The sequence below is a fragment of the Dendrobates tinctorius genome, unplaced genomic scaffold, assembly GCF_039654945.1.
Source record: "Dendrobates tinctorius isolate UK_male_01 unplaced genomic scaffold, ASM3965494v1 ptg000156l, whole genome shotgun sequence".
In the NCBI taxonomy this organism is placed as follows: domain Eukaryota; kingdom Metazoa; phylum Chordata; class Amphibia; order Anura; family Dendrobatidae; genus Dendrobates; species Dendrobates tinctorius.
In genome coordinates, this window is record NW_027361823.1 from 15,822,649 (window position 1) to 15,846,457 (window position 23,809).

A 23,809-nucleotide genomic window follows, 5' to 3' on the forward strand; every position below is an offset into this window, starting at 1 on the left:
AATTAATTTCCACTCAATTATATATTCACTCATCTCTAGCTTGTGCTACTGCTGCTTGTAAGATATTATTATACCATATAGTTTAGGGACACATTCAATATCATGCTACAATTGTGATTCTATTGATAGAATCTTCTACGGTGATTTAAGCTCTCTTCTGTCAAATACAACCATTCAGGGTGCATGTTTTGTGGCCAATATAACAATATAGGAATCCTAACATATATTTGTACACATCATCTTATGGAGCTAAAAGCAGCTGTACGCAACTTACGTGTCAATCCTTAACGTTCCACAAAATTTTGTTAAAGATTCTAATCTCTCACTATATTTCTTTTTTTGTAATACTGCTAGATATGTTTTATAAATAAAGCTGAGTGTATGTGTGTGTGTGTGTGTGTATGTATGTATGTATGTATGTATCGACGATGATGATGTTGCCATGGTGATGATGTCATAATAGGTTGCCATGGCTGAGATGTCATAATGGGTATATGGGCATGGAACTATGGGACGGAGGATGTCGGAGGATGTCTGATGGGTATATGGGCACGGGACTATGGGATGGAGGATATGTATGATGGGTGTATGGGCACGGGACTATGGGATGGAGGATATGTATGATGGGTATATGGGCACAGGACTATGGGATGGAGGATAATCATTATAATTTGTTATAACTAACCACAGTTAGTTACTATGCCCGGGCAACGAAGGGCTCTTTAGCTAGTGTTTTATAATGAGAAGCTAATAATGGCTCTTATTTGTAAATGAGGTAGGTTACGGGAAATAGTTGGGCTAAGGTATATGTTCTACAGTAGAAGCAATATTTCTTTTTTCTATTCTATTAAATGCAAAATGATTTCCTAAAATGTAAAATGTTATCAGATAGACATCCCAACAGATATTTGTTTTTCAATTTCCTTACCTTTACTCTCACTGTTACAGTAGCAATTCCAGGAGGCATGCTACCCATGGCATCAAAAGCCTCCACAAGAAACACATATACAGCCTCCTTGCCAGTGAATGATTCATAATCGAGAGGTTTTAGAAGAGATATCTCTCCAGATGACGAGTTGATTTGAAAAAGCTGCAAAACTTCCGGGGTTCTTATCCGATAAGTAATATTAGCACCGAGATCAGCATCCTTTGCCTGAAACACAATAAACAGCTCAATATTAAAATCAAAGCAGACAAAGCGGGTGAATAAAGCAGGTTGAAGGCCAAGAATAATTGAACCAGAGAAAATATATGTATTGAGTTTCAGAGAAGTCTCTAAAATAGAACTGAACGCTTACAGTTGTTTTGCTTTTTCTTATGGGTCATTTTAATGCATTGATCAGGAGAAAATATAAACAGTTCAGCAGATATTTATCTGAGATTTCTGTCACATTTACAGCAACTCTGCCTTCTGCAATCTCTCAACTTGATTGGAATTGATCTTTAACTGTTGCATTAACTTCACCATTGCAAAGGAAGAAAAAAGAGAAGACTGCTCTAAGTCTAGTTATTGTACTGGTGACTGCACTGTCATTACAGTTAACATTATTGCAAGCATTTCTATAGAAGAATTTATTGGGGAAAAATGCATTTTGAACTTTTTCTTAGAAAAATAAGGTTTGATTTTCTTACCCAAGGTCTGTGTCTGGTAATTCATCTAAGCCCCATTTAAAGCAAATCTGTGATTCATTCCTTGGATTTCTTCTCCTCATGTAATGACTGAATAAAGTGCTGACAATTCACATACCAATGGTGAGTGACATTTGTTTCTTTATGCTTCTATTTTTTTGAATTTTACACTCTGTCCCTACTTTGGTTAAGCCCCACCTAATTTTGTAACCTGCTGTAGCTTTTTTGCCCCATAGTGTTTCCTGATTTAGTGCTGTATAAATGTACAGTTGTGGCCAAAAGTATTGACACCCCTGCAACTCTGTCAGATAATACTCAGTTTCTTCCTGAAAATGATTGCAAACACAAAGACAAATTAAATGAAGATAATACCAAAGAATTTGTGTTTACAATCATTTTCAGGAAGAAACTGAGTATTATCTGACAGAATTGCAGGGGTGTCAATACTTTTGGCCACAACTGTATTAGTAGTGCCAGCATTTCTACCTGTTTTACACAAGCTCTTCAGTTTTGCTCCTTCCTGCTGTGAAGGAATTTCTGCACACTAGGCGAGGCTGGCAGATCCTCAGTGTCCCTCATCACTGCTTCTGAAATCTCACTCTGCTCCATACAAGCTGCAGCTGTTATTCTGGCTGGGTAGGTGGGTGGAGGCAGAATACATATGGACTCATGAGCCGAATTAATTGCAGGTTCGCTTACATTGCCCACATATTCAGATCTCACAGGTTCTATCCCCACCACATAGCTAACTGAAACAAGACATTGCCAGGAGAACAGCAGCACCACCCCTGATGATGATTCATTTCAGTGGGGTGATAGAAACAATGAGGCGAAACTGCTGTCACTCCCACTTCTTCTATAACCACCCAATGAAAACATATCCTTTCAGTGAATTAAGTGGTGTTATCACATGCAGTGTGGACTAAGGATGCAGGAGGCTTGAGAGAATCTGTGGTCACTTCTGCATCACCGCCACTGAAACCGAATGTCATCGGGGATGATGATGACAAAAGTTTTGATGCTTTGCTTCAAGGCTGCAAAGGAAGCAGTGGTAGTGACAGCAGTCCCAGCTCCTAATGATGATTCATTTAAGAATATTCAATGACTTATAAATAGAAATAAGACATAAAAACTTTAGATTAGATTATTTCATTAAAACTGCGACAAATAGTGAAAAAATTGCTTTGCTTTCTATAAAACCTTTTAAGTTAAAGGAATTTACTTCCATAAAGTGCTAGGAAAGCAGTACTAGCCTCCTAAAGGTGATTGTAATAATTTCTTAATTATGAGTATATATTTATACATTTGTTGAAAAATTGAAGCTTAATCTTGGTGCCTCTGTCCTTGGACTAGTCCAGGAGTTGTTAGCACTTATCTCTGCTCTTTGTTGGCATGCCCCTGCAATATTTCTCCTTCAAGGGACATCTTCATACAGAGGCTGGACATACATCTGTCTGGGATGATTTAGTGAATCCTGCTTTGAGCAGGGGGCTGGATCAGATGACCCAGGAGGTCCCTTCCAACTCTACCATTCTATAATTCTATGAACATGATTGATAAAACAATGTGTGCCGAGAGAATAGGAAGAAGGAGCAGAAGGGGATGAATTCCACCACTTTGTTGTTTCTGCACACACTAGTTTGTTAATCATGCTGACATGATGCCAAAAAAGTCCATACTTGAGTCAATGCACTGTCAGCACTTGTCTAAGGTCAGAAGCACTAAAACCAAAACTTCAATTTTTCAGCCAAAATAGAAACACATAATTACAATAAAGAGATCATTACAAAACAAATGTCATTAAGAGTCTAATGGGGCACTTCTAACACTTTATGTGGGTAAATCGTGTTGACAGGTTCCCTTTAATGGGGCTGATGTGCAATACCAGACGTAGCCCATGGATAATAAAGGAGCTATGACAATGCATGCACAGAACTGTAGGAAGACTTAAGCCTCTAGTCCCAGCCTATCCTAAGAGGCCTGAGAATTTAAGTTCTCATGGTGGTGATCTGAAAATGCAATTAGCGCCATACAGGTGAAAAGTGGAGGGTTCATAGAGGTGAGCGGTAAGATGAGTATTAGGACATATTTTTTTATCCTTTTGATGGTTATGTTTCCAAATAAATAGAGGACAGTGACCTTCATTTTCCTGAAACAGTGGGAAAGTTGACTACTGAAAAATCTGAATTTTTATGATTGTGAAACTTTTATGAAATTCAAGTAGAATTCAATTCTACTCTCATATTTTCCCTGATCTCTAACAATAATACATAGAAAATTCTTTGCAATTCACATACCGTATTTATTTTTTCATACATGAAAATCACTAGTGAAACACTGATGCATTGGTTAAACACTGATGAAAATGTAAAGAATAATGTTCCGTGTTGATACATCCGAGAAGAATCACAGATGTATGAATCAGAATTTAATCTGTGCCCACGTTTAAAGGAAGATCTTGCTGCAAGCAGCGGGTGTAACTAGAGTCCGATAGGCGGTAAAAATTTGAACCTGGACCTCCATATGCATGTTGGTCAGATGTATAGGCCCTTCTAGCATTCTAGATCCTATAAATAGAAACTTGTTTACCCCGTAATGTACTGTTGACCCCATCTTGGCCTTGCTCTGTAATAATGTCTCCTTTCCCCCTTATTATAATAATGTATTTGTCCTATGCCCCTTCATGTAATAATATCGCCTATCCTTGGCCTCGTCTTGTAAAGATGTCTCCATCCTAGCTCATTTATTTAATAATGTCACCATCCTTGACCTCATCCTGCAATAATTATCCCTTTGCTGGTAAAATGTTCATCACCCTGGGTCCCTTCTTATATAATGTTCCCCCATCCTGGGCCCTTCCAATAATCATGTCCACCATTCTTCAACACATTTAAAAAATAAATAATTTTTTTACGTTCCCATGCTCCCACTATATACAATGACCACTTCCATAGCCAGCGCAGATGCTGGCAGCTGATTTGGTCATATATGCCGTGTGTGCCCATAAGGGGCACACTGACTTTAGTTGCCACTGTTTGACCAGCGACGTGAATGGCAGTGTAGAGAGCTGGGGATCTCTGTGATGCAATACATTTCAGCTGAATGGGCATCTGAGGGAGCACATCTAGCTGAGGTAGGTATAGGCATTGATGGGCCCCTTCCAGCATAAACCCGGTCGCGGTAACACATTCTGCGACTGCAATCGTTGAAATGGTTGTATTTATGAATTTGAAAACATTGAGTTACAAATTATAGAGAAAATAATATGAAAACAAAAGAAGATAAACAAGAGACTTCTTTATCTTGTCATTGGGAAACCTCTATGACATTGCGTAGTGATTACAATCTAAGCCTGCCTTATTTACATTACTATAGTACACACAAGCCAAGGCAGACATCATTGTCGTTACGATGTATGCAAAGCAAAAGCTGCTCAATATTCTTATGAATATTTACAATATTACAAACAAAGATAAATGCTAATGTACGAAGAGCAAAACTATCCTAAGAGAAACCAACTAGAACATCAGTGTTTAAAATAAACCTCTGAGGCTTCAAAAAGGGAGATAAGAATCTAATACATTTATTTTGTAACGAATAATGGAAACATAATCATCTGTATGACAAGAGATTCTGAAACAGACCTTAGGCCGGTTTCACAAGTCAGTGGCTCTGGTACGTGTAGTGACAGTTTTCTCATGTACTGGAGACACTGACACACGTAGACAGACCCAGCGGCCTCTCCAAACGGATCTATTTAGGAAATCCACAGCGGTCAATTCTGTACTACAGGCCTCTTCATCACATCCACCAGCGTTGATTAATTCAATTCCAATAGGTCAGTTTTTACGTTTACGTAGGATATGTTCAGATGACCATGATTTTGAAAGGCAGTCGGATGAATTAAAAATTCGATTTGTAGAGAGAGGATATAGTAGACGCTCCATAAAAAGAGCGTACAATAGGGCAAAGCATATCACAAGACATAATGCCCTGTATAACAATCAGAGTCCGAAATCAAATAAAACTGTTCGTTTTATTACTCAGTATACTGGACAGGCAGATGCTTTGCGAAACTGTCTTAAAAAATATTGGTCAATTTTACAAGTCGACCCTATTCTTTCCGAATATATTGGAACGACTCCATCTATTACTTTTAGAAGGTCACAGAATTTAAGGGATAGTATTGTGAAGAGTCATTATGTTGGGGAGCAGAATATAACATTTCTCTCTAGATTTAAATCCCCGTTGGGCTGTAGATCATGTGGACATTACGTAGCATGTCCGAATATTATCAATACCCAAAGTTTCAGCAATGCGAATGGATCTCAATGTTATGAGATCAAACACTCTATCAATTGTTTGTCCAAAGCAGTAATATACTATGCAACATGTCCCTGTTCACTCATCTACGTGGGTATGACGACCCGACAACTCAAAGTTAGAGTACGTGAACATGTTCTTGGGATTTTGGCAGCAAGAGATATTCAGGATGTCTCATTACTTAAGACTTTGCCCAAACATTTTAAGTTGCATCACAAGTGTGATGCTTCATTGTTGAAAGTAAGAGGGATTGACATGATTAGACCCACTATGAGAGGAGGGAATGTTAGCGTGTCCCTGGCTAAACTTGAAACCAAGTGGATTTGGACATTAAACTCTGTGTCCCCATTTGGTCTTAATGAACATATGTCTTTTGTCCCATTTCTATAATTGGTTTCTTTTCTTTGTATGTGTGAATTCTCTCTTTATTGGAGTTAATTCTCCTAAAAGGGTGCCCATATATGTGTTACCTTGTGTGTTTTTTATGTGTTGTTTTAATATATTTTTATTTTATTTTATTTTAGTGTAACAATGTGATCGAGAGTCTGTTGTTATATTGTTTGAATATTCGTAAGATGAGCTTGTGAAGGATCAAGATGAGCCTCCTATATCTACAGAAGTGTCATTTATATTGTGAACAGCATGTAGATAGATTATGTATTGAATTTTAATCTGTGGGGTTGTTGTGTCTTATATACTTGTAATGTTTGGATCACAATGGTGACATACAATTATGTTTTGTAATTATGTTTCTTTCCCTCCCCTTTCCCCCCCTTTCCCCCCTTCTCCCCCTTTCCCCCCCCTTTTTGTCCTTTCCTCCTCCCCTTTCCTCGTCATAATTGTGATTTATTTAAAAAAATATGCATATGTATATTATTCTATATACTCAATTTAATCACTGTCATGTATTATATATTTGTTCTTGGTTCCTTTATATTATTGCATTGCACTTTGATATCACTTATATTATGTTTCACTATTTTGTATAGATATTTGGTCACGGCATGATCACTGTGTGTGCGTTCATGATCGGACGTGTGCGCATACGCGGTCTGCGCTCCGGGTGCCATGACAGTGGGTGTCTCTATGTGGATGACGCGCTGGGTTTCCCTGACGCGTCAGGTCACATGACGCCGGTCTGTGCATGGTCTTCCGGGTAGCTCCTGCCGCGCATGCGCCAGCAGCGTCTGGTCATTAATCGCTCACCTGGTATTTCCCTATTTATACTGGGGCATTAAGCAATACGTCATCCCCCTGACGAAGGACGCCAGTTCCGAAACGCGCGTCGGGGAGTGCCGGGCATTACTTTAGAGGCTGTCATTATATCACGGGTATGTAACATCTTTAATCGGCTCACACATTATTGAGTATTATGTTATGGGTTATCACTTTGGGATGTGAGTCTACCACAATGGCACATTATTGATGTAGAATTATATTAGTTTTATAACCCAATTGTGGGTATAATCACTTTTGTGTTATATATATATATTTTTTGTTTAAATATATCACTGTTTATAGTTATGCACATTTGTTATACCAATATGTGTGTGAGGCTGTGATAGATCATTAACCTACTACAATCTTTTGACAGGCCTCTTTTATTAATTTTTCATATATATATGTTATGATTTTAGATTAATATTTTGTATGTCCTTGGCACTTGTTTGCACAAGTTTTTAATTGCCTAAATCCGATTTATTAAAGATTATATAATATTTTAGATATATTGTGTCCTATTGTTTTATTGAATTGTCCATACACAGTGGTTTGTTTTACCATAGAATTGAATGGTCTCCATTCAAATTTTGTGACATATCAGGAAGGCTGGTTGATTGGAGCTGTATGAATATTTGCACGAGTTAATTCAATTATTCATTATATGTTGATTATATGTAGATTGGTGCAATTTTATATATTTTTAAATTATATTATTTCTTTCTGCTGTGTTCATTTGTTTGCTAACCATGTCGCGATTGGAAAACCCCTGATGTACCAAAACAGTGGAAACCCCCCACAAATGACACCATTTTGGAATCTAGACCCCCCAAGGAACTTATCTAGATGTGTGGTGAGAACTTTGAACCCCCAAGGGCTTCACAGAAGTTTATAACGTACAGCAGTACAATTAAAAAATCATATTTTTTCCACAAAAATGATCTTTTCACCCTCAATTCTTATTTTTCCAAAAGTAACAGGACCCTAAAAGATATTGTGCAATTTGTCCTGAGTACGCTGATACCCCACATGTGGGGGTAAACCACTATTTGGGCGCATGGCAGAGCTCGGAAGGGAAGCAGCGCCATTTGACGTTTTTGGCTGGAATTGAGATCGGACACCATGTCGCGTTAGGAAAGCCCCTGATGTACCAAAACAGTAGAAACCCCCCACAATTGACACCATTTTGGAAACTAGACCCCCCAAGGAACTTATCTAGATGTGTGGTGAGCACTTTGAACCCCCCAGTGCTTCACTGAAGTTTATAATGTCCGGGCGTGAAAATAAAAAATCGTATTTTTTCCACAAACATCATCTTTTAGTCCCCATTTTTTTTATTTTCCCAAGGGTAACAGGAGAAATTGGACCCCACAAGTTGTTTTCCAATTTGTCCTGAGTACGCTGACACCCCATATGTGGGAGAAAACTACTGTATGGGGACACGTCGGGGCTCGGAAGGGAAGTAGTGACGTTTTGGAATGCAGACTTTGATGGAATGGTCTGCGGGTGTCATGTTGCCTTTGGAGAGCCCCTAATGTACCTAAACAGTGGAAACCCCCGACAAATGACCCCATTTTGGAAACTATACCCCCTGAGGAACTTATCTAGATGTGTGGTGAGCACTTTGAACCCCCAAGGGCTTCACAGAAGTTTATAATGCCCAGGCATGAAAATAAAAAAATCGTATTTTTTCCACAAACATGATCAATTAGTCTCCAATTTTTTTATTTTCCCAAGGGTAACAGGAGAAATTGGACCCCAAAAGTTGTTGTTCAATTTGTCCTGAGTACGCTGATACCTCATATGTGGGAGAAAACTACTGTATGGGCACACGTCGGGGCTTGGAAGGGAAGTAGTGACGTTTTGGAATGCAGACTTTGATGACATGGTCTGCGGGTGTCATGTTCCTTTTGGAAAGCCCCTGATGTACCTAAACAGTGGAAACCCCCCACAAATGACCCCATTTTGGAAACTAGACCCCCTAATGAACTTATCTAGATGTGTGGTGAGCACTTTGAACCCCCCAGTGCTTCACAGAAGTTTATAACGACCGGGCGTGAAAATAAAAAAATCGTATTTTTTCAACAAACATCATCTTTTAGTCCCCATTTTTTTTTATTTTCCCAAGGGTAACAGGAGAAATTGGACCCCAAAAGTTGTTGTCCAATTTGTCCTGAGTACGCTGATACCTCATACGTGGGAGAAAACTACTGTATGGGCACACGTCGGGGCTCGGAAGGGAAGTAGTGACGTTTTGGAATGCAGACTTTGATGGATTGGTCTGCGGGTGTCATGTGCGTTTGGAGAGCCCCTGATGTACCTAAACTATTGAAACTCCCCACAAGTGACCCCATTTTGGAAACTAGACCCCCCACGGAACTTATCTAGATGTGTGGAAAGCACTTTGAACCCCCAAGTGCTTCACAGAAGTTTATAACGCCTGGGCGTGAAAATAAAAAAAACATTTTTTTCCGCAAAATTATATTTTTGCCCCCAATTTTTTATTTTCCTACGGGTAACAGGAGAAATTGGACCCCAAAAGTTGTTTTGTAATTTGTCCTGAGTAGGCTGATACCCTACATGTGGGGGTAAAACACTGTTTTGGCGCATGGCAGAGCTTGGAAGGGAAGGAGCACCATTTGACTTTTCAACGCAGAATTGGCTGGAATTGAGATCAGACACCATATTGCCTTTGGAGAGCACCTGATGTGCCCAAACAGTGGAAACCCCCCAATTATAACTCCAACCCTAAACCCAACACACCCCTAACCCTAATCTGAGCCCTAGCCCTAACCCTAGCCCTAACCCTAGCCCTAACCCTAGCCCTAGCCCTAACCCTAACCCTAGCCCTAACCCTAGCCCTAACCCTAGCCCTAACCCTAGCCCTAACCCTACCCTAACCCTAACCCTAGCGAGAAAATGGAAATAAATACATTTTCTTTTAGTTTTATTATTTTTCCCTAACTAAGGGGGTGATAACGGGGGGTTTGATTTACTATTTATGGCGGTTTTTATGTTTGGCAGCTGTCACACGCTAAAAGACGCTTTTTATTGTAAAAATAGTTTTTGCATCACCACAGCGATCTGCGATCAGCGATCAGCGATCTGTCACAGGCACTGCTGCAGACTTCCTCATGCCTGCGCTTTGCAGGCAGTGAGGAAGTCAGCTCCCTGCAGGCCCCCGAAGGCCCCTGTCGCCATCTTGGATCCGGGGGCCTGTAGAGAAAGAGCCCCCCTCAGCAGCGCTGCACATTGCGCTGCTGTGGGGGGCTCAGGGAAGCACGGAGGGAGCCCCCTCCCTGCCGATGCTTCCCTTTAACCCCCGGTACACCGCGATCGCATTTGATCGCGGTGTACAAGGGGTTAACGTGTCGGGGGCAGTCCGTGACCGCCCCTGAGACATTGTGCCGGGTGTCAGCTGTGATAATCAGCTGACACCCGGCCGCGATCAGCGGCGCTCACCACGTGGGCGCCGCTGATCGCTGGGACGTAATATTCCGTCCATGGTAGTTAGGTCCAGGGTCACATGGATGGAATATTACGTCCATTGTAGGTAAGGGGTTAAAAAAGGGTGGCACATGTAAAGGAGCTGAAACTCCTAGACCCTTCATCCAATTTTAATGTGGATACCCTCAAATGAAAGCTGAAAGTCTGAACTTCAACTGCATCTGAATTGTTTTGCTTAAAATTCGTTGTGGTAATGTCTAGAACCAAAATTAGAAAAACGTTGTCTCTGTCCAAATATATATGGCCCTAACTGTAATATAATTATTACAGGCTCTCCTGCTGCAATTTTTAGTGCATTCTTCTGCATGGACTGCATAAAGCGTCTGTTGCATTAGACCAGACCTGCCGTCAATATCATCCAATTTACCCCTTCACGACCGATGAATTATATATATGTCATTAGTAATCTCGCTGCCTTTCATGTATGCTCCAGTGCTCAGCCCGCATCTTTCCCTGCATGTGATCGCTTACTAAATCAATCATCAAGTGCCTCTAAAAGCTGCAAGTGAATCCAAGATCCACCCATGACTCTTAACCAGTTAAATGCTACTGTCAATCACTGACCGCAGCATTTAACATGCACTGGCCAGAAACGAGTCACAAGTCCCGTCAATCGGAGCCCATGTCATGTAATCGCAGGGCAATAATGTGCTGTGAATCATCATTTTTGCTATTCATTGCAGTACTGAACCACTGCAATGTTCAACACAAGCGATCGGACGATCGCAGCTTCAAGTCTCTTGGGACAATTAAATAAAGTAAAAAAAAAGTTTTAAAAAATATTAAAACTCTTGTCTCCCTGTCAAAGCATTGTATCTACCCCATAATGAAATCAAGAAAATTGTCAGCTCAGGGCGCAAAAAATAATTGATCACTAAGCCCCAGGACATGAAAAATGAGAATGTTATGGGTCTCAGAAAATCGTAACAGATGGAAAAAAATTCTTTCATATAAAGCTTGGAATTTTTTTCACCTCTTAAACAAATATTAAACTATATATGAATGATATCTGCAAACTCATACTGAGCTGGGGAATCATATTGCCAGATCAGTTTACCATTTAGTGAATTTGTTAAATAAATAGAAAATTGTGGAATTGCACTTTCTTTGCAATTCCACTGTACTTTGAATTTTTTTCAGTTTTTCCATGTGATAAAATCAATGTTGTCATTCAAAAGCATAACTCGTCCCTCAATAAGCAAGCCCTCATATGTCCATATTGATGAAGGAAACAAAAAATGTTGGGACTTCGAAGAAGGGAAGGAAAAAACGAAAAAGAAAAACTGAATATCACCCCAGGGTGAAGGGTTTAAAATACTTGTCGTATATGAAAAATGATTTTCCATTGAACGCTGAAGGACAGACCTAAATATATGCTGATCCACCAATAACCTTTCCGGGGGCAAAGCAATCTGTGCAGTCTGAGGAAATGTATAGGAACTGGATGAGTAGAACTTCTGTGTGAGTTTCATTATGTCCAGAATTCAGAGCTTTTTTATTGCATTTTTGGAAAATTACACATAATGAAACCCAGACATGTTTTAAAGGGGCAGCCCCTATGAAAAAGAGTTGGATCCCATACAGATGTCTTAAAGGGATTGTCCTTTGTGTCCAAAAATTTTTTGCTGTGCAGAGATTGACTTATAATGGTGTCGCTGGTGTGTTTTATGAAACTACCTGAGCCTGACCATGTTGAGGGGCTTTAACTAGATGGTGTGTGCTCATTGCTTATTGCCTCACTCAGACATCAGTTTTTTTCACGTATGAGAAAAGTAGACCACGTTTAATTAGAGATTTTTACCAGATTTTCATCAGAGTTTGTTCAGAGTGTTATGATTTTTTTTTCACTAAACCTACATTCACACTATTAGTATTTGGTCACCATTTTACATCATTATTTGTAAGCCAAAACTAGGAGAGGTTGATAAATACAGAAGTGGTGACGTGTTTCTATTATACAGTTTGTCCGTAAAGTCTTGGTGCACTTTTGACCAGTCACAGGAAAGCAACAAAAGATGATAGAAATGTGAAATCTGCTTCAAATAAAAGAAAAACACTCCCAGTTTCATACCTATTCAGTGCAGTTCGATGTGGGCTCCATTTATTGCCCTACACACATCAAAACAATAGTGAAGTACTTGCCACACATGAGTAAGGACGTCTGATGTGACAGAGTGAATAACGTCTGTGATTCTCTGCTTTATGTGATTAATGTCGCTGATACATTCAATGTACACATGTTGCTTCACATAACCCCAAAAGTAAAAGTCTTACGGCGTCAGATCTGGAGATCGTTGTGGCCATGGCTTGACAGAACCCCTGCCTATCCACCACCGAGGGAATGTTCTATCCAGAAACTCATGAACAATGGTGGTGTAGTGTGGAGGAGCGCCATTCTGATGACACCTTCAGGAAATTGTGGCACTGCATACAATTCCAACATGTCAAGATACGTGTTTGCCGTCACAGACTGCGCCGAGAAAAAAATGGGCCTATCACCTTATCATGCATCAGGCCACACCACACGTTCACTTTTGGGGTGTTACGTTCGTACTCAATGTAGGCATGAGAATGTTCAGCAGCCCATATTCAGGCGTTATGGCTATGAACATGTCCACAGATATGGATGGTCACCTAATCACTAAACATAATCTTCTGCAAAAATCTTGCATCGTTGTCGATCTCATGAAGCATATCTGTAGCAAACGCATCGTTTAGGTCTATCCGCCGGTTTGATAGAGTGTAACAGCCGCAATTTGTACCCCATAAAACAAAGACATTTCTTTAACACCTTATGAACTGTAGTCTTGCTTAGGAGTAATTGTGGTGGCGCTTCGTTATAAAGGCGCCGATATTCACGTAGCACTTTGGTCACGGATTCGAATTTAGCGAGCCCCAGAACACACTGAACTTTCCTCTGTACCATCCACATATCAACTGGCATGGGCTGCTGCGCTATATACATGGTGTTACGTCATCATCTGCGCATGTGCTGCCAAATCATCCTACAGAAACTGGGAGGGTTTTCCTTTTATTTGGTGCAGATTTCACATTTCTATCATCTTTTTTTGCTTTCCTGTGACCGGTCAAAAGTGCACCATGACTTTACGGACACATTGTACTTTTTCTCTGATTGTTCCACGCCTGGCTTTGGCTTACAAATATTGATGTAAAATACTAACATAATACTGAAGATATGAATGTGGCCTAATGAAAATAAAATGTTTCTCTACCTTCTCCTATCAGTCAGATGGCATTTGAGTGCTGACCGATTTTTTCACTGACCCATCAACTTTTAATGGCGAGTTTGATTCGACACTATAAATATCAGACATGTGTGCACGATTTTGCATAGACCACTCACCCTGCAAAAAATCACTGACGTGAACAGACCAATAGACACTCGCTGAAATGTGAACTGAAGTATGAATGAGACTTAAATACTACAGAAGAAGGTGTGTTGTCAGGGAGAAATTATTATCCATTAATGCTGGGGGCTATTCTCTATTGATGATTCTGGCAATGTTACGTCTTTTCCTTTCAAATAAGTAACAGTGGTATGTGCTATACAAAAGGACCTTTGAGCTCATTTCAGTAATTATTATTATTATTTATTTATTTATATAGCACCATTGATTCCATGGTGCTGTGCATGAGAAGGGGTTACATACAAATTACAAATATCACTTACAGTAAACAAACTAACAATGACAGACTGATACAGAGGGGAGAGAGAACCCTGCCCTTTCAGGCTTACATGCTACAGGATGGAGGGGAAGGAGACAGTAGGTTGGTGGGTTGCAGCAGTCCCGGTGTTGGTTGAGGTGATATCACCGGTAGTGGTGAGAGAGAAGGAGGTAGTGGGGTCATTGCAGGCTGTAGGCTTTCTTGAAGAGGTGGGTTTTCAGGTTCCGTCTGAAGGATCCAAATGTGGTTGATAGTCGGACTTGTTGGGGCAAAGAATTCCAGAGAATAGGGGCTATTCGGGAGAAGTCTTGGAGGCGGTTGGGTGAGTAGCGAATAAGTGAAGAGAGAAGGAGGTCTTGGGAGGACCAGAGATTACGTGAGGGAAGGTATCGGGAGATTAGTTCAGAGACATATGGGGGAGACAGGTTATAGATGGCCTTGTAGGTCAGTATTAGTAATTTGAACTTGATATGCTGAGGGAATGGGAGCCAGTAAAGATATTTGCAGAGGGGTGAAGCGGAGGAGTAGCGAGGAGAGAGATGAATTAGTCGGGCGGCAGAGTTAAGGATGGACAGGAGAGGTGCGAGGGTGTTACAAGGGAGACCACAGAAAACGATGTTGCAGTAGTCAAAGCGGGAGATGATGAGGGCATGCACAAGCATTTTTAGTAGATTGAGGGTTGAGGAAAGGACGGATTCTGGAAATATTTTTGAGCTGGAGGCGATAGGAGGTAGAAAGAGCTTGGATGTGCCATTTGAAGGACAGGGCAGAGTCAAAGGTTACTCCGAGGCAGCGGACTTCTGGTACTGGGGAAAGTGTGATGTCATTAATTGTTATAGGTAGGTCGGGTAAGGAAGATCTGTGAGATGGAGGAAAGATGATGAGTTCAGATTTGTCTACATTGAGTTTGAGGAAGCGAGAGGAGAAGAAGCAGGATATGGCTGATAGACACTCTGGGATTTTGGACAGCAGAGAGGTGATGTCTGGGCACACACATTACACATTACGCACACACATTAGTGCAGCACAATCAGCACAGTGGCCTGATATATATGCTGTTTGTTTTCAGGTTATATGTTGAGCCACTGAGCTTGTTGTACAGCATTGGTGTTATTTATTGTAATGAGCTCAAAGGTAATGTAAAATCCTTATGGAGCTTTTTCTTGGACTTCGTGCGCTGCTAGATAGAATACACCATTGCCAGTACTTTTAGAAATCGAGTATTTTTATTCCATGAATCCTTCCCAATGCGTTTCGAAGTATAAGCTACTTCTTCCTCAGGGGATAGCATACATGAAAATTTAGCGTCGCTTCAGGTTAAATACACTACACATTTAAAGTTTAAACTTGTAGTGTATTTAACCTGAGGCGATGCTATATTTTCATGTATGTTATCCCCTGAGGAAGAAGTAGCTTATACTTCGAAACGCGTTGGGAAGGATTCTTGGAATAAAAATACTCGATTTCTAAATGTACTGGCAATGGTGTAATCTATCTAGCAGCGCGTGAAGGCCAAGAAAAAGCTCCATAAGGATTTCATGTTTCAGTGGTCACTTGTTTGACCTTTGGACGTGCAGCAACTGATTAATTTTATGTGTTATTTCTCCGGCTATAGGTGAGTAGATTCTCAATACATTTAATCCTCATCATCGGATAAGACCCTATTTGCGCTTTGTTGTTCCTGTAGTAGTATATACTCAAAGGTAATATGCCACAGTACATACCCTCACTACTTAGGTAGAGGGAGCAGATGGTAAAGAGTAATGCCATAAGCAAACCAGCAACATTAGTAGATAATATTCACTTATCGTTCCATCCCACATCTGTGGGATCAATATAAACAGTATGCACTGAACAGCAACTGAAACATCTCTACATGGTTGTGCTCAGGCAGTTACACGGGAGCTTCATTACATGTTTATCTTCGCACAAAATAACATTTTTTTTAAACACAACATACGGAAAAATGTCTATTTTTTTCCTTAACTCATTGTTAAACAGAACTTTTTTGTGGTTCAACTACTTGAACAGTCAATGGGGAACTGTTTCTTTTTCAATTGTATGAGTTATGCAATGGATAGAGATGGGCGGATAACTGGATGTTGGGGTCCGGTGGGTTCAGCCGAAGAGTTACAAAATGTTTGGGCTTGGGTACCAGAACAGTACCAAGACTCGAACCCGGCCCCCATTAACTTGAATGGGGGGCCTGAACATCCAGTGCTTGCATGACAGCGTGGGAAACACTGCTTCTGATTGGTGGTAAAATCATCCCTGCCTGTCAGAGAGCCACTGTTCCCATTCAAAAAACAGCATGAGTACTCAGCTGTGAATGGAGGTATAAACTAACCCCCGGTCACTGGTGTCAGCTGATGGGACTACTGATCCCTTCATCCAAAACCTGCTGCATCTAATTACAGTGGGAGCTGGAGAGGTGGATTGGAGTATTCATTAGCCGCTCTTGCGCAGTAAATAAATATTTAAAAAAAAAAACGGCATGGGTTCCCCTGTATTTTGCTAACGAGCCAGACAAAACTCACAGCTGGGTGCTTAAACCCTCAGCTGTCAGCATCAGCAAGGCTAGTTATCAAAAATAGAGGGATCGCCACCCTGTTTTTTAATTATATAAATAATAAAAAATGCATGGGGTCCCCCATTTTTGACAACCAGCCTTGCTAAGGCAGACAGCTGGGGGATGGTATTCTCAAACTGGTAAGGGACCATTGATATTGCCCCCAGCCTAAAAATAGCAGCCTGCAGCTGCCCAGAAAAGGCACATTTGTTAGATACACCAATTCATGTGCTTTGCCCGACTCTTCCACTTGCCCTGTAGTGGTGGGAAGTGGGGTTCATATTGGTGGGGTTGCTGACACCTTTGTATTGGCAGGTGACATCAAGCCCATGGCTTAGTAATGGAGAGACATCTATAAGACACCTATCCATTGCTAATCCTATAGTTGTATGGTAATTAAAGACCCAGCCAGAATAAAGTCCTTTAATTGAAAGAATGACACAGACTCCTTTAATAATCTCAATTAAACAATACTTATGACCTTGCCTAATTCCACCAAAGCTCTCCATCTCCTGTAATAAAATGAAAATAAAAAAAAAATAGTATACCATACCTGTCCGTCGTTATGTCCCATGCCGTAATCCATGTCTGGCGGATAAACAGTTTTCAACCTGGATGGTGCCAAGATGAGGCCGTTCAGGCTGAGAATCACTTGTGACTGAGTGGCTGTAAGCCACTAGCAGTGACTTCAATGAGGCTGCCATACCTATCTGTGCTTCTGTCCCATGCGTAATCCATTTCTGAGGGATAAAGAGTTTTCACCCTGGGCGGTGCAAGATGCGACAATCCAGGCTGAGAACCACTGATGAATGAACTGCTGCAAGTGCAGCCTCAGAGATCAGTGGTAACGTCATTGAGGTTACGTCCGGTCACTGAGGCTCCGTTCCCAGCTTGACTGAACTGCAGTGACTTCGGTGAGATCCCTGCTAGCAGCGTGAAAGATTTTCTCTCGGTGCTAGTGGAGAACTCACCGAGGTCACCACAGTTCAGCATGGCTGGGAATGCAGCCTCATTGAAGTCACCGCTAGTGGCTTGCAGCCACTCAGTCACAAGTGATTCTCAGCCTGGACGGCCTCATTTTGGCACCATCCAGGTTGAAAACTGTTTATCCGCCAGACATGGATTACGGGACATAACGACGGACAGGTATGGTATATTATTTTTTTTATTTTAGCTTTATTACAGGAGATTGAGGGCTTCAGTGGAATTAGGCGAGGTCGTAAGTATGGTTTAATTAAGATTATTAAAGGAGTCTGTGTAATTCTTTCAATTAAAGGACCTTATTCTGGCTGTGTTTATCAACCATACAACTATAGGATTAGTAATGGATAGGTGTCTTATAGACGCCTCTCCATTACTAAGCCATAGGCTTGATGTCACCTGACAATACAAATGTGACAACAACTCCTCAACTATCACCCTACTTACTACCGCTACAGGGCAAGTGGGCCCTTTTCTGGCAGCTGTGGGCTGCAATTTTTAGGCTTGGGGTGGAAATATCCATGGCCCCTTACCAGCCTGAGAATATCAGCGCCCAGCTGTCTGCTTTAGCAAGGCTGGTTATCAAAAATGGGGAGGACCCCACGCCGATTTTTTAAAATTATTTATTTAAATAATTAAAAAAAGCATAGGGACCCCTCTATTCTTGATAACTAGCCTTCCTGAAACTGACAGCTTAGGATTGCAGCCCCAGCTGTGAGTTTTCTCTTGCTGGTTAGCAAAAATACAGGGGAACCTGTTGTGAGCTCATTTTCGGGTTTGCCTCTGGCTTCTGGTAAGGGTTATGGAGCTGGCTGTGCTGACAGAGGAGTAGTGAGTTCTCTATCTGGACTCCCCCTGTTGGTGAAGGCAGGTAATGAAGCTGATCTAAATGGCAGAGACCGGCCACCTGAGGAGGAGGACTGCGATTGGACATCAGGAGTTTCTGATTGGATTTAAGGCAGCCGACTCCCTAGTTTCTTGCTGGTGATTTTTCCTGACTCTGGCTCCTGGTTTCCAGTTTGGTTCCTGCCTTCCTAAAGCTAAGTTTTCTCTGCTATTGTTCATATGAGTTTTTGTCTTGTTTACTTAGTTTTTGTGTTCAGACAGCCTTGGCTGGGACTGGGCTGAATCCCCATTTTGTCTCTGATCAGTTGATCTCTTTTGCTCTGTCTTCAGAATATACCTGAGTGCTGATATAGTGATTTTAAGTCTAGCGACTTCAGGGCCTTTTTCTCTCAGACGTGTTGGACATTCTTTTTGGCAGGGTTTTTTGCGTGATTGCAGACAGCAGCTTTTCTTCCCTGTCCTTTCTAGTTAGCGAGGGCCCCATCGTTTGCTCAGCCTATCTTTCTACCTGTATCTGTGTTTTCATCTTGTTTCACCGACAATACTTGTTGGGGGCTGTCTATTGCTTTGGGGTCTGCTCTGGGGCAGTTTAGATTTTCCCTTTCTTTCTTTAAGCTTATTTAGTTCTCTGGCCGTGATGAGGTGTCTAGGATCACCGTAGGCACGCTCCACGGCTACTGCTAGTTGTTGTGGATAGGATCAGGGGTCTGCAATCCGCTAGTTACCAACCTCTCCGGTTTTCTGGGCTTAGCTTGCTTTTTGTTTTTTTCTCCTCGGTGACTCATTCATAACAGGAACCCATGCCTTATTTTTAAATTATTTATTTACAGCGTGGGAGCAGCTGGTGGATACTCCCATCCACTGCTCCTGCTCTCACTGTAATTAGCAGCAGCAGGTGTCAGATGGTGGGATCAGAAGTCCCATCAGCTGACACCAATGACCGGAGGTAAACTTTATACCTCCGATCACAGCTGAGCCCTCATGCCATCTTTTGACAGTGTGGGAACTGCAGCTCTCTGACTAACGGGGATTCTTTCACCTACGATCAGAAGTGGTGTTTGCTGCTCTGCCATGCATATGACAGTGCGACAAATATCCGGTGTATGGACAACTGAAACTGAACAGTAGCATGGACCTCCTGGTGAAGTCCGTGTTCAGTGTCCGTGCCTGAACAGTAGATGTTCGGTACGGATGCCAAACTTTGCTGTTCGGTTTCGCCCATCTCTAGTAATGGATCCATTTTTGGGCCTCAATTCCATTTGTCTGTTCTTAATCGGTGACAGGCAAATGGGACTATTAAATAAATGTGTTAACTTAGATCAGTTTTATTAAAACAAGGATTGTTGAGTGAAAGGAAAATCATATATTTTTTTACATTGTTAATATTTTTTTTACTTTTTTACACACTATTTCTTTCTCTGTCAAGCTAATTAGATGACCAATAATTTTTTTGCGTTTGTTAGTAAAGCATCTTGAAAGCATGTTTTTATGGGATGAGTTCTGATTTTTATTGGCATCATTTTGGGACACTTAAAGCTTGTTGATTAACTTCTATTCCTTTTTGGGGTCTTCTACAGCTATTTTGGCATTGGTTTTCACAGGTATTTATACAGTGCTCAGTGTGTGAGAGAAGTAACATTAATTTTATTGTGCTGGTTATTAATATGGTTCCGGTGATAACAATTAGGATTTTGTTTCACAGTGCTTTATCTTTCTTGCCATTTTTAATATTGGTCTTAACTAAACTTAAAAATCAAGCTGGAGGGGCATTGATGGACTATTAAGGAAAGTCCACCTCCTCTGTAAAATCACTTAGTTCCACAATAATTATTGGTCATGGCATCCAAGAGGTTAAAAAAGGTCCTGTCACTTCTGTTAGTTTTGCACCCGCAAGTGCTAACCAATCGCTAAATGATCTGCGTACTCCAAAGAGCAAAAAAAGCCACAGGGGGAGGAAAGGTAAAAGTAATTATATATACCATTATTTTGTTGCTATCAATAATAGTGGATTTTTAACAGTTAATTTAAACTAGAATTTAAAGAACACAGGGAAATGATAGACACATATATATATATATATATATACAGTGCCTACAAGTAGTATTCAACCCCCTGCAGATTTAGCAGGTTTACACATTTGGAATTAACTTGGCATTGTGACATTTGGACTGTAGATCAGCCTGGAAGTGTGAAGTGCACTGCAGCAAAAAAGAATGTTATTTCTTTGTGTAATTTTTTTTTAAATTGTGAAAAGTTTATTCAGAGGGTCATTTATTATTCAACCCCTCAAACCACCAGAATTCTGTTTGGTTCCCGTAAAGTATTAAGAAGTATTTCAGGCACAAAGAACAATGAGCTTCATAAGTTTGGATTAATTATCTTTTTTTCCAGCCTTTTCTGACTATTTAAGACCCTCCCCAAACTTGTGAACAGCACTCATACATCGTCAACATGGGAAAGACAAAGGAGCATTCCAAGGCCATCAGAGACAAGATCGTGGAGGGTCACAAGGCTGGCAAGGGGTACAAAACCCTTTCCAAGGAGTTGGGCCTACCTGTCTCCACTGTTGGGAGCATCATCCGGAAGTGGAAGGCTTATGGAACTACTGTTAGCCTTCCACGGCCTGGACAGCCTTTGAAAGTTTCCTCCCGTGCCGAGGCCAGGCTTGTCCGAAGAGTCAAGGCTAACCCAAGGACAACAAGGAAGGAGCTCCGGGAAGATCTCATGGCAGTGGGGACATTGGTTTCAGTCAATACCATAAGTAACGTACTCCACCGCAATGGTCTCCGTTCCAGACGAGCCCGTAAGGTACCTTTACTTTCAAAGCGTCATGTCAAGGCTCGTCTACAGTTTGCTCATGATCACTTGGAGGACTCTGAGACAGACTGGTTCAAGGTTCTCTGGTCTGATGAGACCAAGATCGAGATTTTGGTGCCAAACACACACGTGACGTTTGGAGACTGGATGGCACTGCATACGACCCCAAGAATACCATCCCTACAGTCAAGCACGGTGGTGGCAGCATCATGCTGTGGGGCTGTTTCTCAGCCAAGGGGCCTGGCCATCTGGTCCGCATCCATGGGAAGATGGATAGCACGGCCTACCTGGAGATTTTGGCCAAGAACCTCCGCTCCTCCATCAAGGATCTTAAGATGGGTCGTCATTTCATCTTCCAACAAGACAACGACCCAAAGCACACAGCCAAGAAAACTAAGGCCTGGTTCAAGAGGGAAAAAATCAAGGTGTTGGAGTGGCCTAGTCAGTCTCCTGACCTTAACCCAATTGAAAACTTGTGGAAGGAGCTCAAGATTAAAGTCCACATGAGACACCCAAAGAACCTAGATAACTTGGAGAAGATCTGCATGGAGGAGTGGGCCAAGATAACTCCAGAGACCTGTGCCGGCCTGATAAGGTCTTATAAAAGACGATTATTAGCTGTAATTGCAAACAAGGGTTATTCCACAAAATATTAAACCTAGGGGTTGAATAATAATTGACCCACACTTTTATGTTTAAAATTGATTAAAATTTAACTGAGCAACATAACTTTTTGGTTTGTAAGATTTATGCATCTGTTAATAAATCCTGCTCTTGTGTGAAGTTTGAAGGCTCTAACTTATTTGCATCTTATCAAACCTGCTAAATCTGCAGGGGGTTGAATACTACTTGTAGGCACTGTATATATATATATATAGCTCTGTATATACAGTCATGGTCAAAAGTGTTGGCACCCTTTAAGTTGCTCTAGAAAATGCAGACAGTTACTGCAATTACACATATTTTGTTATACACATGTTTATTTCCTTTGTGAAAAAAGGAAAATTGCACATAATTTCACAAAAAAAACAAAATGAACAGATAACGCAAAAATAATAAATAAGTAAATAAAAAATCAGGATATAATTACCCTCTGTTGGCCCCCGGAGTTCTCCCGGTACTCATTGGCGCTGGTGGCAACTTCCATTCCCAGGGATGCATTGCGCGAATGACCTCTGATGACGTAGCGGTCTGACGAGGTCATTCACACAATGCATCCCTGGGAAATGAAGTTGCTGCCAGCGCCAATGAGGACTCCGGGGGCCGACAGATGGTAAGTATATCCCAGTTTTTTATTTTATTGGTTTCAACATTCTATCTTTTACTATTGATGCTGCATAGGCAGCATCAATAGTAAAAAGTTGGTCACACTTGTCAAGCACTATGCTTGACAAGTGTGACCAACCTGTCATTCACTTTTCCAAGCAATGCTTCAAATCTCTTGGAAAGCTAAAAACGCTTGCAAAACTCTTGTGTTTTGTGGGAAAATGAATGCGAATTCCGCATGCGTTTCACCAGCGGTGGGGAGTTGCGGAAATGCTGCTGACAATTCTGCAGCATTTCTGCAATGTGGGCACATTGTCAGGAACACCGAACTGCACTTGCTCACTGAGCCAGTGTGCGTGTCCTGAGTACAAAGACTGTGCACAAAGATACCTGCGGAGCGGGCAGCAGTGGTGACAATGCATGCTCCAAGACCTGAAGCACGTGACTGCTGGGGGCGTGGCCTAAGCTCCACAGAGCTAGGAGCTGCAGGGAAACTCCTAGAAAGGTAACTACAGGACAATGTTACCAAGGGGCAGAGACAGAAACCAGATCAAGCCTAGGTCAAAGCACGAGATATCAATACAGTACCAAAGGATTAGACAGAATGGATAGTCAGGACGCAGCAATAGATCAGAAAACCAGAACAGGCAATAGACGGTACAATAGGGGTAAACTGTAATGGAGTAACGATAGCCAAGCCAGGAGGTCATAACCAGAAAAGACAATAGTACCAAAACAAGAGACGGATTGCAGAGTGAAGGAACAAGCTGTGTCATACACGGGAAGCAAACAAACAACGCAGAATACACACACACCAGGGGTCAGACACACCAGAACAACAGTATAACTGACAGAGAATGCTAGTTTGGAGTGAGTATAAATACCCCTCCTAGATCCAAAGAGAGGCCAGCAAAAGTTAATCCTGTGACAACAGGACATTAACCATGTCCTAACCATGACAGTACC

At 41.3% G+C, this 23,809-nt stretch overlaps 1 protein-coding gene across 2 annotated transcripts in view; it reads right to left on the reverse strand.

Moving 5' to 3' along the window:
• Window positions 1-23,809, reverse strand: part of PCDH15 (protocadherin related 15) — a 2,659,104-nt gene that overhangs the window by 814,169 nt on the left and 1,821,126 nt on the right. For both annotated transcript variants that reach the window (XM_073548247.1, XM_073548246.1), the window contains exon 21: window positions 929-1,153. In XM_073548247.1, the coding sequence (XP_073404348.1) occupies window positions 929-1,153 (225 nt within the window). The remainder of the gene's footprint in view (window positions 1-928; window positions 1,154-23,809) is intronic.